This window comes from Ochotona princeps, chromosome 17 (genome assembly GCF_030435755.1).
Source record: "Ochotona princeps isolate mOchPri1 chromosome 17, mOchPri1.hap1, whole genome shotgun sequence".
NCBI classification, from domain to species: Eukaryota; Metazoa; Chordata; class Mammalia; order Lagomorpha; family Ochotonidae; genus Ochotona; species Ochotona princeps.
Window position 1 is genome coordinate 417,342 of NC_080848.1, and position 16,104 is coordinate 433,445.

A 16,104-nucleotide genomic window follows, 5' to 3' on the forward strand; every position below is an offset into this window, starting at 1 on the left:
AAGGCAAAGAGTAAAGAGCCGTCATTCCCGCACCGCCTGCCCTGCCCGCGCCCCGCAGCCCCCCGCAGGCCAGCCCTGCGCTCCCCTCAGGGTCGGGGGTTTGAGCCCTCCGCTCCGCTCCACTCCACTCAGGGCCAGCGGTTCGAGCCCTCCCCTCGCTCCCCTCAGGGTCCGGGGCACAGCCGGGCTGGTCGCCACGCGGGGCCTGCCGCCCACCTTGCGCGTGCAGTGCTCACACTTCATCTGGAGCGGCCGTGACAGGGCCGGGGCTCGGGCGAAGGGAGCGGCCGTGACAGGGCCGGGGCTCGGGCGAGGGGAGCGGCCGTGACAGGGCCGGGGCTCGGGCGAGGGGAGCCGCTGTGAGTAGCGCCCGGACGCGGTACCGGGGCTCGGGCCGAGCAGCCAGCAGGACCGGCCCTCGGGCTGCGCCGGCGGCCGACAGACAGGACACCGAGCTCTTTGTCGTCCTCGCCCGGCGGCCCCGCCCCCTACGGCGTGCGGCCAATGAGAGCGCCCAGATGGGCCGAGCCGCACGCTGGGCCAGTAGGAGCGCGCAGAGAGCCCAGGCCCCGCCCCGCGCGGCCCGCTCTCGGCCAATGAGGCAGGCGGGCCCGCCCCGGAGCCGAAGCCAGGCCGCCGGCCGCGGGGCCGCCGCTTCCCGCGGGGCTGCTGCTCCGCACAGGGTGGCCAAGGTGACACCGGCCCCGGGGCGGACGGGCGGGCGGCGGCGACCGGGCACGGGCAGGGGTGCCCGCTCCCCGGCTCCTGGGCGCGCGGGTCCCGGTATCGGGCACGGGCCGCCGCGTCCGCGCCTCCCCGCCCCTCCCCACCGCCATGGCCGCCAGGCAGCGCGTCACGTAGCCGGCCGGCGACAGTGCGCGTGCGCGGCGAGCGCTCTGTGGCCACGTGCTCGTGCCGGTCAACTCGAGGCCGGGGGGTGAGCTGGGTCAGCGCGGGGTCGCGCGGGGTCACCCTGGGCGTCAGGGAGCCGGGTCTGCTCTGGTGCCGAGGCCTTGGGCCGTGCTGCACTGCCTTCCCAGGCCACGAGCAGGGAGTTGGGCGGCAAGTGGAGCAGCCGGGACACGAACTCACGCCCCTTGCGATCCTGGTGCCTGCAAGGAGAGGATTTAGCCACTGAGTGAGCCATCGCACCAGGCACACAGCGCGGCATTTTAGAAACATAACTGCAACGTCCCATCGAATATCCAGTGACCACATTTACCAATTTCTCGTAGTTTTCACCGTGAGTTTAAATCAGAGTGTAAATCAGCCTGGTATGTTCTGTCAGTCTATGCTGAAATTGGTTGGGATGTTTCTTAAGCTTTTCTCTTAAAAGTACCCTCGGAGCAGACGTTGGGCCTGGCAGGTAAAGGGCAGGCGTGGCAGCCCGTGTGGGTGCCTGTTGGAGTCCCGGCTGCTCCGCTTTCAGTGCAGCTCCCTGTTGATGCCCCTGGGAGAACAGTGGAGATGGGCCCAAGGGTCGGCTCGTGCCCACACCAGCAAGGCCCCAGGCTGCAGCCCCCGGGGTCTTTGTGTCTGAGCGGCCTCTCTACATCCAGCACTGGCTCCTGAGCCAGGAGCACTTCCACTGGAACACTTCCGCAATGAGAACTTCCCAGCCCCACTCAGTCTGCGGGGTGGGCCCAGGCTGGGCTTCCCTGTGCCCACCAGGCTGAACAACAGCAGGGCTGTGCTGTGGGCTGGCACTGCGTGGCCCCAAAGACCCTCCCACAGGACTCGCCTTTCTTTTTTTTTTTTAGATTTGTTTATTGTTATTGGGAAGTCAGATCTACAGAGAGGAGAGACAGAGAGGAAGATCTGTCTGCTGGTTCACTCCCCAAGTGGCCACAAGGGTGGGAGCTGAGCCTGTCCTGAGCCAGGAGCCCAGTGCAGGTCTGGGTGGTGCCTGCTGTTGCCTCTCAGGACACACGGGACACGCAGGAAGCACGCACACCTCTCCCACTGCGTGTGACACCTGCTTGGCACAGCAAGGCTGCGAGTGGCCCCCATGTGTCTGTGAGCAAGTGCGGCTCTCCTGCCTGAGTCTGTGAGTCACGTGCTGCAGTAACAACCCGGAAAATGAGACCCCTCAGCTTCCAGATGCACCCCAACTCACAGACGCCCCGGGAGCAGCCCCCGCCATGCCCTCCCGCCCCACGGGGGGCTCCGTGCACGCCCCGCGCGCCCCGCCCCGCGCCCGGAAGTCCGCGCGCCCCGCCCCATCGCCCGGAAGTCCGCGCGCTCCGCCCAGTCGCCCGGCGAGTTCGCGCCCCGGGATCGCGGCAGGCGGCCGGGCGGCGAGCGCGTCCTGCAGCTTCCCTCTCAGGTGGGCGCTCACCCCCGGCTGCGGCCGAGCCGGACACCCGGGCTGAGCTCTCACAAGTTGGGGCGGCCCGAGGCGTGGCAGGGCGCCCTGAGCGCGGCCGCCGACTCTCATCCCTGCCCCCAGGCCGAGCCCGCCGCCGCCACTCTCACTTCCCATCTCGGTCGGTTCTGGTCCTTCCGGGGTGGGGAGGGGTGCAGCGGCGTCCAGGCTGGACGGGTCACCTGGGGCATCTGGGGGGGAGGGAACACCCACGGAGGCTGACAGGTGCGGGTGCGAGGTGCCGGGGTGGGGGGCACAGGAGGCTCACAGGCTGGGGTGCATGATGACAGTGGTGGGGGGCACAGGAGGCTGGTAGGTGCGGGTGTGCGGTGCCAGGGGTGAGGGGCACAGGAGGCTGACACGGGCATGGGGCACTCTGGAATCTGCCAAGTGGGGTGCATGGTGACAGGGTGGGGGGCACCGGAGACTTACAGGCCGGGGTGTGTGGTGACAGGGTGGAGGGCACAGTGACGGGGTGGGGGGCACCCCAGAGTGACCGCCAGGGTGCACGGAGGGCCCACCCAGTTTAACGCAGAGAGCTCTGTGCTTCTTCCAGCCGCTCCCAGCCTCCCGCACGCTCCGGGGATGTACATGCAGGTGGAGACCCGCACCCGCTCTCGCCTCCACCTCAAGAGGGCCCCAGGCCTGCGCTCCTGGTCGCTGCTGGTCGGTAAGGCTGAGGTGGCTGAGCCGGACAAAGTGCTGCCCGCGGGGCTGGGGCCCTGCCTGGGCACCCTCCCAGCACATACCTTGAGGCATGGACCCTGCACTGGGCTGTTGGGGCGTGGGGTGTCTGTGGTTCCTCCTGCACTCCTCCTCCTGTCCCTCACTGCCCTGGGGAGCGTCCTGGGGGCCTGGATACCGCCTGATGCAGGCACCCTGTCTTGGCCACCCTCTGTTGGCTGTATCCAGGGGAGGGGTCCTGGGGGTCTTGCCCACTCTCTGTTGGCTGTGTCCAGGGGAGGGGTCCCGGGGGCCTGTCTCGCCCACCCTCTATCTGGCTGTGCCCAGGGGAGGATCCTGGTGGCCTGTCTTGGTCACTCTCTGTTGGCTGTGTCCAGGGGAGGGGTCCTGGGGTCTGTCTTGCCCAACGACCTGGCTATGTCTGGGGTTGTGGTCCCTCCCCACGTGCTGCTGGGGTCACCGCACACGTGGATCCCGACAGCCCTGGGGGTGCGCACTGCATGCTGTGCCATCCAGGCAGGACAAGCCTCCCGCTCTCCGCAGGGATCCTGTCCATCGGCCTGGCCGCGGCCTACCACAGTGCAGGTGAGGGCACCTGCCCCCTCCCCGTGGCCCCCTGCCTTCTCTGGCCTGCCCCTCACCGGTGCCTCCTCTCCACAGACAGCCTGGGCTGGAAGCTCTTCTACGTCTCGGGCTGCCTGCTAGTGGCTGTGCAGAACCTGGAAGACTGGGAGGTGAGGCTGGGCAGGGTGGGGGCAGGAGGGAATGTTCCAGATGGCCTTGACTCCCTCCCCGCCCTGGGCTCCCCTTCTGAGGGGTCCTCCTCCAGGGACTGCCTCATGACTGGCTTCTACTGAAGTTCTTTACAGAGGGGCAGGTGTCCCCCGGGCCCAGCAGTTCTAGGAGGGGCAGTGCCCAGGCTGGCGGGCTCCTCTGGGTGCTTGTGTGTGTGTGTGCTACACACAAGTGTGCATGCACTCAGCACCCCGTGGCCCCCAGGAAGCCATCTTCGACAAGAGCACTGGGAAGGTCATCTTGAAAACCTTCAGCCTGTACAGGAAGCTGCTGACACTGCTCCGAGCAGGCCACGCTCAAGGTAAGGGCTGCGGGGCAGGGCTCACCCCCAGCACCCTGGGCTCTGCGGGGCGGGGCATGGAGTCGGGGCCTGCGTGGCCAGAAGCCCTAGGCGGAAGTTCTTCCAGGCCTGGTAGCGGCTCAGCACAAGGTCCCACAGCCGCTGTCGTCCCTGAGCTGTCACAGGGATGGCTGGGAATCGCAGCTCAGTGACTGGCGGTGGGGCCAGGAAGGTGCTCCTGGGTCATGGGCAGGAATGTGAAAGCAGGAGGGCTGTACTGGGCAGGGCTCAGGGCCCGGGGCGGCGTGGCCCATGGCCTGTCCTCCCCAGTGGTGGTCCTGCTGAAGGACATCCGGGACGTGAACGTGGAGGAGGAGAAGGTCCGGTACTTCGGGAAGGGCTACTCGGTGGTGCTGCGCTTCGTCACGGGCTTCTCCCACCCGCTCACCCAGAGCGCCATCATGGGCCACCGCAGGTGAGGCGCGGTCTGGGGTGGCGGGCTGCGGCAGCAGCAGGGCCCTCGGGGAGCAAGACAGGGCTGGGCACCAGGACACGTGGTGTGGCGGGCGGGACGGAGCCGCCTGGGCAGCCCCTGACCACTACTTGCTGGTGCCGGCCTCCCAGTGACGTGGAAGCCGTGGCCGAGCTCATCACCGGCTTCCTGGAGCTGCAGCGCCTCGAGAGCCCCTCCGAGTTGTCTGAGAGCAGTGACAGTGAGGCCGACGGCCCGGGGCAGAGCTGACAGCCCCCTCAGCCTCACCTTGGGGCTGCCTCGACCAGTCCTGCTGCTTGACTGAACAAGGCCACAGCCTGGGCCTTTCCCACGGGCAGGGCAGGGAGAGGGGCTGGTGGGGGACAGGGTGCCTGAGGGGTGGGCGGCACAGCGGGTCTGGGCAGCCCCACCTGTGGCTCCTGTCTGGGGGTTACCCTGGATGACATCATTGTAGACAGCTGGGCCTAGGCCGGCCTGCTGGCTGGGCACCTCCTGGGGCCAGGGGCTCTTCAGGGCTGCCCTGTGTGCTGGGCTGACGGGCAGACACCTGGGGCCCCTGGAAAGGGGTGACTGCCCTAAAAACGGGGCTCCTAAAGAGAAACACACACACATAAACAGCAGGGGCTCTGAGGCAGCAACTGAGTTTAGGCATGGGAAGGCAGCAGTGCTGGATCAGGCCCCTCCTCCTGGGGCAGCGGGGGGTGGGCACAGTGCTGGATCAGGCCCCTCCTCCTGGGGCAGCGGGGGGTGGGCACAGTGCCCTCCTGTATGAGGGCAGAGGGAGGCTGGACTAGCAAGCAGGTGCAACTCTGACTTTATTGCAGAATAAAGCTCTCTATATCACAGCTGGGTCCTCGGGCATCTGTCCTGTGCGTCTGGGGGCTCCGCAGGGAGCGGCTGCCAGGTCCCTCCAGCCTCGGGGTCCTGAGCTGGGTCCCAGCAGGCGCCACCAGCTGCCTCACTGAGGTCCTGCAGCAGCGCCTGTAGCCGCTGCATGCTGGGAGCCACGTTCTGCTCCAGCCACTCCTCCACGGCGTCCGGGTAGAAGCAGCACTGCAGGGCGGCCTTCAGCTCCCGTGCCAGGGCGCTCCACCTGCCCAGGAGGCTGGGGACGAGGAGGCAGCCTGAGCCTGCACAGTGAGGCTCCTGCTCCCGGAGCACACCAGAGCCCCACAGGGGCTCCGAACTACACCATGACCTTGTTAACTTCCTGCGGGATGTGATGCATGGGCCAGCACGCACCCTGCTTGTAGCTCCAGGGGCCTGTCACATTCAACTCACAGCCTGTGAGGTGGGAAGGGCTTGGCCAGACAGTCGGCTGACTCTGCAGGGGTTGGCACTCCTGGTCCCTGATCAACGGCACCATGGACAGTGCCCTGGGGGGCATCACCCTGGGTGACACCATGGTGGACAGTGCCTGAGGGGGGGTTACCCTGGGTGATGCCACTGTGGATGGTGCCACACAGGGGGTCACCCTGGGTGATGCCACCATGGATGGTGCCATGAGGAGGGTCTGGGGGATCACGCTGTGATGTCACTGTGGATGCCACATGGGCATGGGAGGTCTGGGGGGTCCCCTGGGTGACGCCATGGTGGACAGTGCCCAGTGGGGTCTGGGGGTCACCCTGAGTGATACGATGGTAGACAGTGTCATGTGGGCATGTGGAGTCTGGGGGTCACCCTGGGTGACACCATGGAGGACAGTGCCACGAGGGGGTCTGGGGTTACCGTGGGTGATGTCTCCGTGGATGGTAACAAAGTGGATCTGGGGTCACCCTGGGTGATGTCTCCATGGACGGTGCCACAAGGAGGGTCTGGGGTCACCCTGGGTGATGTCTCCATGGATGGTGCCACGAGGAGGGTCTGGGGTCACCCTGGGTGATGTCTCCGTGGCCGGTGCCACGAGGAGGGTCTCGGGTCACCCTGGGTGATGTCTCCGTGGACGGTGCCACGTGGAGGGTCTGGGGTCACCGTGGGTGATGTCACCATGGTGGTGCCATGAGGAGGGTTTGGGGGTTACCTGATCACCTCGGGCTGGATGTACTGAACGACGGCTGGGTGGATGAGCTTGTGCCGGCGATGGTAGGGGCTGAACCAGCCGGTCACATACCTGGGGGCACATCCACAGACGGCTGATGAGCAGCCGGCTCACGTGCAACAGCCAGGGGCCTGCTGGGGACTGTCCCGTCACTCTGCCTGGGGAGTCTGGAGGAGGAAGCGGCCAACAGGGGCTCAGCTGCCTGCGTACCCACCTGTTTCTCTCCAGCAGTGCGTCCACAGAGCCACGTAGGTAGAGGCTGACCTGGGCGACGAGGGCCAGGATGCTGCCGCCAGGGAAGGACCTGGGCCCCTTGCTGCCAGAGAGCCACACTGAGAACTGGGGTCCCTGGGAGGGACCGTCGGGGGGGGCAGGCCATTACCTCACGGCATCTGCCATGTCCAGGCTCGAGAGCCCGAGCAGGTTCTCCACTTTGGTTTTAATGTCATCGCTGAACCCTCCTGAAAGCAACCAGGCAGACAGTGGAGGGCCCGGCACAGCTGCACGCGACCCTGCCTCCCCTCCCTCGTGGGGGGCGTCCGTTCTCTGTGAGAACAGAGCTGCACTGGCAGTTCGCTCCTCTGATGCCCACGTGAGCTGTGGGAACCCAGCTGCGTGAGCTACACACACTGCCTCCCATGGTCAGTGTTAACAGGAAGCTGGAGGCAGGGCCGAGGGGTGAACACCTGCCCCACGGGGCCTCACACAGTCCTGGGAGTGGCGGGGCCCGGCAGCCAGCCAAGTGCCCGGCCCCCCGCTGGCAGGGCAGACTGGCATGGGTGGGGGGTGCCTAGCACTCCCACTGGGCTGTCCACTGGGTGAGGGCCACACTGCCAGAGAGAGCAAGGCCAGTGCTCTCCGTGACATCAACACTTAGGGCTCAACAGTGGCTCATCCAACCCCTGCACGCATGTGTCAAGGTGCCCGTGGCCCACACCACCTGCTTCACTTGGGTCCCAGGTGGGCGGTCCTGCTGCCAGATGCCTGGCTCCCACCTGCCCTGAGGGGTGGGCAGGGGTTGCTGGGGCCACGTCAGGCTGCCCACGGCCTGACGGCATGGGGCAGGAGCCACAGAGGGGCCACTGCTGAGACATACCATGCAGGAGCGACTGCAGACAGGCGGCCAGGGATGGGATGCCCACGGGGAGCAGCTCACACAGCACTGAGAAGTGGTCGTACCTGCAGCCAAGGGGGTGGGGGGCGCACTCACTGCCAACGGCCGGCTGGCCTGAGGGCACGCTGCTCCCTCCCCTACCAGGCTTGGTGTCGCAGGGCAGCACGTGTGGTGAGGGGCTGTAACAGGACATCGGGGGACCTGCCCAGGCCCACTGGCAGCTCAACCTAGCCCTCACCCTACGGTCACTCTGGGGGGGCGACGCTGGCCCTCACCCTGCGGTCACCCTGGGGGGGCGACGCTGGCCCTCACCCTGCGGTCACCCTGGGGGGGGGGCGACACTGGCCCTCACCCTGCCGGAGATGACTCAACTTGGTCCTGCCTGCCTTTGAAGAAGTGGCTCTCTGGCCACCCTGGGGGTCATGTTCCGGTTCCCCCACCATCACCCCTGCCTCCCAGGTGTGAGCTCAGGGAAGTGTGGATGGTAAGCGAGCGCTGAGGGCGCTGGGCACTGGATGGCGCTGGGCAGGGCATCTCCACCTGCCTGAGCCTGGCTTTCTCAGTGCTCATGGGTGGTGACGTGCCCACAGGCCTGGCAGGCTTGGCTGGGCGGAGGTCCTGGGGAGCTCCATCTGTACCTGGCCCACTGCCCTCGACACAGAACAGGCTGTACTCTACAAGACGCTCCTGGTTTAGTGTGGCCTGAGGCGGACGAAGGGAGCATCGAGGAGCTGTAGAGCTAGCTGTTGCCCTGCACACAGGTGGTGGGGGGCCCCAGGATGGCGCCCCTGCCTTGGACACCCAAAAGGCTTCTCCCCTTGGCAAGCGGGTGAGGCCCAGGCTACCCCCCCTTTGTTACCTGACAGCTCACCTCTGCCAGCCGGTCAGGACAATGCCCTGTAGAGCGTCTGTGGGCCCGTGGCCCGCCACCTGCAGCCACTGGGCATGGTTGCGGAGATGGTACTCCACGGGCGGCAGGGCCTGGCTGGCCCCCGTGGCCCCCTTGAAGGCGCTGGCGGCCCAGAGGCGCTGGAAGCCGCAGGCCTGGAACTTCTCCATGAGCAGGACTGAAGAGAAAGCAGGCAGGTGGTGGGCAGTAACCCTCAGGCCACACAGCACATCCACTTAGGATTACACACGGAGCAGTCATGATGGCTGGGCAACCCAGTCATGGCCCACAAGGAAAGCCCGCCAGAACCAGGAGGCGGAGTACTCTGCGAAGGGTCTCGGATGAGCCTGTGGTTACCCTGAGCTGGGCAGGCTTTGGCGGGGTGTGGACAGTGCCCACAGTGGGGCTGTGGCAGTATGGACGGTGCCCACGGTGGGGGCTGTGGCGGGGTGTGGACGGTGCCCACGGTGGGGGCTGTGGCGGGGTGGGGATGGTGTCTGGGTGGGCAGGGCCTAGCCCAGCACGTAGTCGATCAGGACATAAACCCAGACCCTTGATGCTGGCCCTCGCCCCTCAGTGCTGCCTCCCCCCACCGTCCCCTGCCCCTCGGTGCTGACCCCTGTTGTCCCCTGCCCCTCGGTGCTGCCCCCGCTGTCCCCTACTATCCCCCGCTCCTCAGTGCTGCCCCCACTGCCCCCCGCTGCCCCCTGCCCCTCGGTGCTGCCCCCCGCTGCTGCCCCCTTCCCCTCAGTACTGACCCTTGCTGTGCACATCCAAGTCGGCACTGTAGTCCCAGAGCACCGGCTCCACGAGCTGCGGCAACCCCGACGCTGCAGAGCAAGGCCGAGCATGAGACGCCGGTCCATATCATCGCAGCCCCTGGACTTGCCCTCTTCAAACGGGTATGAATCCTCACCCTTGGCCCAGTGGGGGTAACCCAGACCCAGCAGGGCGCCCCATTTCGGCAGGCCCCAAGACCGCCGTGGATTTACGAGTGGCAACTCCTAGCCTGGGGCTCTCCTGCAGGGCCACCAGCCCATGGGCATATGTTGCTAACTGGTGCTTGTTCCCACCTGCCTTACTTGGGCAGTAGCTGTCCCAGGCGTGGGGAACCAGGACAGCAGTGGCCGGGCTCAGAGCCGGGCTCAGTGGGGTCTCAGGGCTTGGGTGCAGTGAGGGGGTGTCAGCCCTCAGCTCTGGGCCCCCCCCCGTAGGATCCCACATTGATTGTCGGTTTCAGGAGCAGGACCTCCACAAGGCGGTCTGAGCGGGTCTGTGTATAGAGCTCTAAGGTCTCAGGGCTACTGAGGAGGGGTCCCACCACACGCCCCCTTCCCCTGAGGCTGACCTGCGAGCTGCTCCTGCGTGATGTCCCGCAGCATGTCGTCCCACACCAGGGGTGTCACACCAGGACGCCGGCTCAGCACAAGGCCGGCCACGGCCTTCATGTGGGTCAGGCACAGCGCTGCCCTGTTGTTGGGCTCCTGCTGCAGCCAGCGCCTCGAGGCCTCCCCTTCACCCAGGTAATAAACCTGAGGAAGAGACGGCAGGGGCTCGCTGCGAGTGCCCCATGTGTGCCTCGGGTGGGCACAGGGCCTGGGCAGCCTCTGCAGGCTAAGCTGAGGTCACAGCTCTGAGGTGCCCGCCTCAGCATGGCACTACCTGAAACACACCCCAGCAGAGGGAAGCTGGCAGCAAGGCCACGGGCTGTGACTGCATGCAGGGGAAGCACTGAGGGGGCGGAGAGGATGTGGGCACACAGGTTTGTGCATGAAGCAAGGGTTGTGAATTCTGCACACGGTGCCTGCCCCGGGCTGAGACAAACACTCTCCTCACGGCGCTTGTGTCTCCCCAGACATGCACGCGCACACACATACACACATTTCCCTGAGTGGACGTCCATGGAGACTGACGTGGTTGCCTCAAGCACAGACCTCATCAGCCCATCCTAGACCCCCAATGTCCTGGACTCCCAACCTGCTCTCCTCCAGCTGTAACACAGCAAGACACCCACTCCAGTGCTGCTCTGACACGCCCACCTCCAGTGCTGGGCACACACCCACCTCCAGTGCTGCTCTGACAAACCCACCTCCAGTGCTTGGTCTGAGGCACAAACCTGTCCTTGTCAGGGACAGCATGGCTCCTGACCACCAAGACGCACCCCCTCTCAAGATATTGGCTAGACCAGCCTGCCATGAGCCCTGTTTGTACTCACTGGGGTCACGTGTGAGAGAAGGGGAGAGGTGAGAAGGTGTGGCAAATGGCACCCACCTCATCGCACCCAATGTGCAGCCACCGGGCACCTGGGTGCAGCGCCAGCACCTGGTCGATCATGGCTCCTACCAGTGCCAGGGCCTCTGGCTCATGGGGGTTCAGCGTGTTGGGGAAGGCTGGCACTTCCCGGAGGTGTGCGAACATCAAGTGCTTCAGTACAAACTGTGGAGACAGGGTGGGGAGGTTCGCAGGTGTGGGGAGGGGTGGGGGACAGGGAGGCGGGACCTGCCTCCTCCACCCCACACCCAGGGGCCCTGGGCAGATCCCTCTGCTCTGCCGCCGGCCCAGACAGGCCAAGCTCTGTCCCAGGGCTCCTGACGGGCCAGACCTATCCAGGACCTGTCCCTGGCTGCCTTGAGACCTTCTAGCCGCTCACCCAGAGCCAGCAGAAACAGGGCGACTGGGTGAGGGTGGCCCTTGTAGGCCTGCAGCCTGCCCTACCAGCCCCTCACTGTGAGGGCCAGACCCTTGGGGGCCATGTCCCCAAAGCAGCAGCTGCAGGAAACACCTGCTGGCCCCTGCAAGTCCCCGGGGAGACAGCTGGAGGGCTGACCAGGTCCACTCAAAGAGGTGCAGGCTTGGGGTAGCACTAGGCCCTGCTGACCAGGGAGACACAGGGGCGGCGGCAGTGGACTCATGGCTGGGGGCCCAGTCTTCCAGGTGCACCCGGGAAATCTGCTGGGAAACCCTCCTCAGCACCACCATAGGGGAGAAAAACCTCTGGCCTGCTGTTGAGACGCCAGCTTTCAACCAAGAGATAGACACACAAACACATTGGAGCAGAAGCCAGCCCCAGGAGAGCCCGTCGGCCGTCGCCCGCCCTGGGCGTGCCCCGGGAGAGCCCATCCGCCCTCACCCGCCCTGGGCGTGCCCCGGGTCGCCCGCCCTGAGTGTGCCCTGGGAGAGCCCGTCGGCCGTCACCTGCCCTGAGTGTGCCCCGGTACTCTGGATGCCTTCAAGAGAACTAGGGGTCAGGCTCCACCAAAGATGGCAATTTTGTCCAAGCAGAATCACTCAACATGATAACCCTCCATCTCCACATGCCAGGATCTCATATGGGCGTTGGTTCTAATCCCGGCAGCCCCACTTCCCATCCAGCTCCCTGCCTGTGGCCTGGGAAAGCAGTCGAGGACGCCCCACAGCCTTGGGACCCTGCACCCACGTGGGGGACCTGGAAGACGCTCCTGACTCCTGGTTTCGGATGGGCTCAGCTCCAGCTCAGCCACTGTGGCCACTTGGGGAGTAAAGCAGCGGATGCGAGATCTTTCTGTCTCTGCTTCTCTCTGTAAATCTGCCTTTCCATAAAAGACAAAGAGGGCTTACAAGCGTGGCCAAGTGGCTCCTCAAGAAGGCACAAAGCAGCACTGCCCAGAGGGCAGCCAGTCACCTCAAGAGGCCACACAGCTGTGCCAGAAGGGACAAGAGTAATCCCCGGCCATGTGGCATGCCCAAATGGCCTCATCTGCATGAAAAACGTGGCAGTGAAACCTCACGAGGAGCAGCAGCAGAAATCCTCCCGGTGAGTAGCCAGAGCTGAAGCCCGGCTAGCACACCCCACGGCCGACCCCGGAATGTCAAAGCTCTAGGGCTGGGAAAGGGGCAAAATGGGAGGCCACACGGGCAACAAGCCGCTTGGTGCAGACACCTCTGGTTTAGGCGTCTTGGGGTACTGCTTTAGGGAAGAAGGCAGAGCGGGGTGGGAGGCAGGCCTGAGGGCCCGGCCAGCAGCAGCCCCGGAGCTGGGGATAGCAGAGCCAGGGGTGGGAGGCAGGCCCGAGGGCCCGGCCAGCAGCAGCCCCGGGGACAGCAGAAGAGGGGGGGGGCAGGGGGCAGGCCCAAGGACAGGAGTGTAACTGAGGGCCTGGCCAGCGAGGACTGGCACCCGGGGCTAATTCTCACAAGATGCTCTATTTGGAGCCAGGAACGCTGAGTGGGTTCAGAACCCATGAGCGTGGCAGAGGCCGTGAACAGCCCCACCTGCAGGAGAGCCTCTGGGGCCCCAGGGCGAGGCTGGCTCCAAGTGGAAATGGGGTTCTGGTGCCGCAGGAGTGGTGGCGCTGGTGACAAACCCAACCGTAAACCTAGGAGACGCTGTCAGTGGCGCTGTGTCTCCCCTTCTGTGATGCAGGCACGCAGGTGTCTGGAATTATCTTCCAGGGTGACTGAGCCAAGGACACCCAGCATTGGCAGCCTCTGCAGGGGCCACTCACCTCCATGTGTCCAAACGTCTGCACCAGGGGCACGACCTCCAGCTTGCTCTGCGCGGCCAGCTGCAGAATCTCCTGGACTTCGGCAGGGCTGGTGACACAAGCCAGCGAGATGCTCAGGCCCGCGGTCAGCACAGCCGCTCCCACAGCCCTGGGGGACCAGCTCCGCGCGGGCCCACAGGCCCCAAGAGGGCAGCAGGTGGTACCCGTCACACGCCCTAACCAGACACTCCATGGTGATGTAATCTGGCAGAATCGCAGGCCGGACCATCAGACCAGTGCTGGGCCGTGTGGGGTCGTGCGCTGGAAGGGCCTTCCCCCGTCTTCCCCACAGCTCATGTCAGCAGGGCTGTGCCGCAGGCCTGGAGAACCGATCACCAGGGACACTCTCACGGCAGAAGCCGAGAGGCACAGGGCAACAGGACTGCTCCGCCCGCAGCTCTCCCGCCTGCCGGCCCAGGTCTGTGGACGCCCCAGAGTTTTCTCTTTTTGAAGTTTGCTAATTTGTAGGCACACAGCATTGTGGTTTTAATTGAGCCTGCTATTGCCCAGGGCTTAACATCCTCCCATCTGCTTAGCTGCAGGCGCCCACCGCCCACCACCTCGCCCCCAGGGATTTGGATTCTCTGGACCAATCCTGGGGCCTTTAAGCTTAGCCCCTCACCATCCTCCCCGGGTTGCTTGCTCTTGTCCAGCCGCCCCACCACACTTCCCACTCTAGGATGCCTGGGACCCCGTGGGGCAGACCTGTAGGCGTGGGTGGCCCTCAGCAGCCGCAGAGGGCCGTCATACGGGAACATGTCTTCATATTCCAGGAGGAGGCCGTTGGCCCCGAGAGCGTGGAACAGGGGGAACACCTGGGGGGGGGGGTAGAGTTGGAACCTCAGTGGGCAGACCCCAAGTTGCCCTGGTCAGCTTTTCCAGGTCCAGGCAGGCCCGGTGGGTGACCAGGATGCAGAGGGCTCCCCGTGGCTGCCCGTGGGTGACCAGGGTACAGAGGGCTCCCCACAGAGGGCTCCCCGTGGCTGCCCAGTGGGTGACCAGGGTGATGGACGGCTCCCTACAGAGGGCTCCTCGTGCCCCTGTGGGTGACCAGGGTGTAAAGGGCTCCCCGTGGCTGGTGACCAGGGTGCAGAGGGTTCCCCGTGGCTGGTGACCAGGGTGCAGAGAGCTCCCCATGGCTGCCAGGTGGGTGACCAGGGTGCAGAGGGCTTCCCGTGGCTCCCCGTGGCTGGTGCCCAGGGTGCAGAAGGCTCCCCGTGGCTGGTGCCCAGGGTGCAGAGGGCTCCCCGTGACTGGTGCCCAGGGTGCAGAGGGCTCCCCGTGGCTGGTGACCAGGGTGCAGAGGGCTCCCCGTGGCTGGTGACCAGGGTGCAGAGGGCTCCCCGTGGCTGGTGACCAGGGTGCAGAGGTGCCTGTCTGACTCTCGCTGCACGGGTGGCCAGGCCAGGAGGGGTGGGGCTCTCGGTCCTTCCCCGTGTCCCCTGAAGCCCCTGGCCTTCCTCACCTGCGCCAGGTAAGAGACCCTGGGCGGGGCGCCTTTGAGGTCCACGTGGACCAGCCTCATCTTAAACGCCGGGGGGCCCGCCATGTCCAAGCTTCCGGGGCGTCCTCCTGCTGCCCGCCTCAGCCCGCAGCCCGGCCTGCCCTGCTGCAGCCCGGAACCCACTCGCTAGAGAATCTTCCCTGGTCGGGGCTGAGGAGATGGAGGCGGGGGAGGGAGGGACCGGGAGGGAAGGCCCGTCCCGCTCGGCCGTCGACTGCTCACGTCTGGCCTGCATCCTCGGGGCTGGCAGGGGAAGGGCTCGGCCGCTTCCGTGTGCGCTCGGCGGTTTCCGCAGGCTCTCGGTGATTTCCGTGAGCGCTCAGCACGCTCTCGGCGGTTCCCGCATGCTCTCGGCTCGGATGGCCCCTTAGCGGAGGGCCGCGCCGAGGGGCGGGGCACTCCTGCGGGTGGGCGGGGCCGGCCGGGTGGGGCACTCCTGCGGGTGGGCGTGGCCTTGCGAGCCCCTCCCCGCGGGCCCTGGCTGCAGGAAGGCGCTCCCTCCGCGGTCCGCGAACACCCCGGCCTGGCCTCACGGGGAGGCGGGGAGAGGGTGGGATCTGGTCTCCCTTTGGTCCCAAGCCCCGTCCCCTGGTCTCCGCAGGCCACGCCCCTCTGTAGACCCCGCCCTCAGCGGGCCACGCCCCTCTACAGACTCCACCCACTGGCCCTGCCCCCTCCACCGGTCCCGCCCTCAAGGCCCCTCCAGCCAATCCCAGCCTCCAAGAAGCAGGTGAGGAGGAAGGGGAGAGCCTGGGTCCCGAACCCCGCCACCTTTCCGCAGTGGGTATGCCATTGCTGGGCGGGGCGGGGGTCCCTGGCGTCATCCGCCTCCAGTGGCTCCTGGGGACCAGGATGGGGTCACCAGACAGGGTCATTCCTGGGGAACCAGGACGGGGTCACCAGACAGGGTCATTCCTGGGGAACCAGGACGGGGTCACCAGACAGGGTCATTCCTGGGGAACCAGGACGGGGTCACCAGACAGGGTCACTCCTGGGGAACCAGGACGGGTCACCAGACAGGGTCACTCCTGGGGGACCAGGACGGGGTCACCAGACAGGGTCACTCCTGGGGACCAGGACATAGTCCACCTTAGAGTCTCTGTTTGTCCAGTTCTCACTGCCAACATATGGTGGGGGCAGTTGATTTGTTCCGTCCTCTGTTGTGGTACCAGGTGTCCTGTGCAGGCCCCAGGGGACTGCCACATCCCCCACGTGCACCTGGCTGTGCTGTCCACTGCTCCGTCTGAGCCACTGCGGAGCCGAGCCCTGACACACACTCCACGTCAGACCATGGAACCTGCAGTTCTCTCCACGTTGGGGTTCTGAGTCTGGCAGTTCGATTGAGGAGATCCCAAAAGAAACTTTGAGGTGATCCCAGACCAGATTCCCTTGTGTGCTTGCAAGTACAGGGCCCGGTAC

At 66.0% G+C, this 16,104-nt stretch overlaps 2 protein-coding genes across 3 annotated transcripts; one reads left to right on the top strand and one right to left on the bottom strand.

The window, feature by feature from the left end:
• The first annotated feature begins 2,912 nt into the window (after nucleotides 1–2,912).
• LOC101534815 (cytochrome b-245 chaperone 1) lies at nucleotides 2,913–4,868 on the top strand. The gene is made up of 6 exons (XM_004592832.2): nucleotides 2,913–3,035; nucleotides 3,593–3,634; nucleotides 3,710–3,783; nucleotides 4,049–4,145; nucleotides 4,455–4,599; nucleotides 4,749–4,868. Exons 1-6 carry the CDS (start codon nucleotides 2,951–2,953, stop codon nucleotides 4,864–4,866), a joined length of 561 nt encoding a protein of 186 aa, XP_004592889.1. The 5' UTR covers nucleotides 2,913–2,950; the 3' UTR covers nucleotides 4,867–4,868.
• A 547-nt stretch (nucleotides 4,869–5,415) lies between these two features.
• HEXD (hexosaminidase D) lies at nucleotides 5,416–14,765 on the bottom strand. 2 transcript variants are annotated; one of them, XM_058676259.1, is made up of 12 exons: nucleotides 14,647–14,765; nucleotides 13,887–13,996; nucleotides 13,143–13,230; nucleotides 10,930–11,094; nucleotides 10,007–10,190; nucleotides 9,417–9,488; nucleotides 8,641–8,836; nucleotides 7,752–7,834; nucleotides 7,038–7,116; nucleotides 6,870–6,971; nucleotides 6,638–6,727; nucleotides 5,416–5,722 (listed from the first exon to the last, which is right to left on the bottom strand). In XM_058676259.1, exons 1-12 carry the CDS (start codon nucleotides 14,728–14,730, stop codon nucleotides 5,458–5,460), a joined length of 1,518 nt encoding a protein of 505 aa, XP_058532242.1. In that variant the 5' UTR covers nucleotides 14,731–14,765; the 3' UTR covers nucleotides 5,416–5,457. The 2 variants fall into 2 exon arrangements, with proteins under 2 accessions (XP_058532242.1, XP_058532243.1); XM_058676260.1 differs by lacking the exon at nucleotides 10,930–11,094.
• Between the last annotated feature and the right edge of the window lie 1,339 nt (nucleotides 14,766–16,104).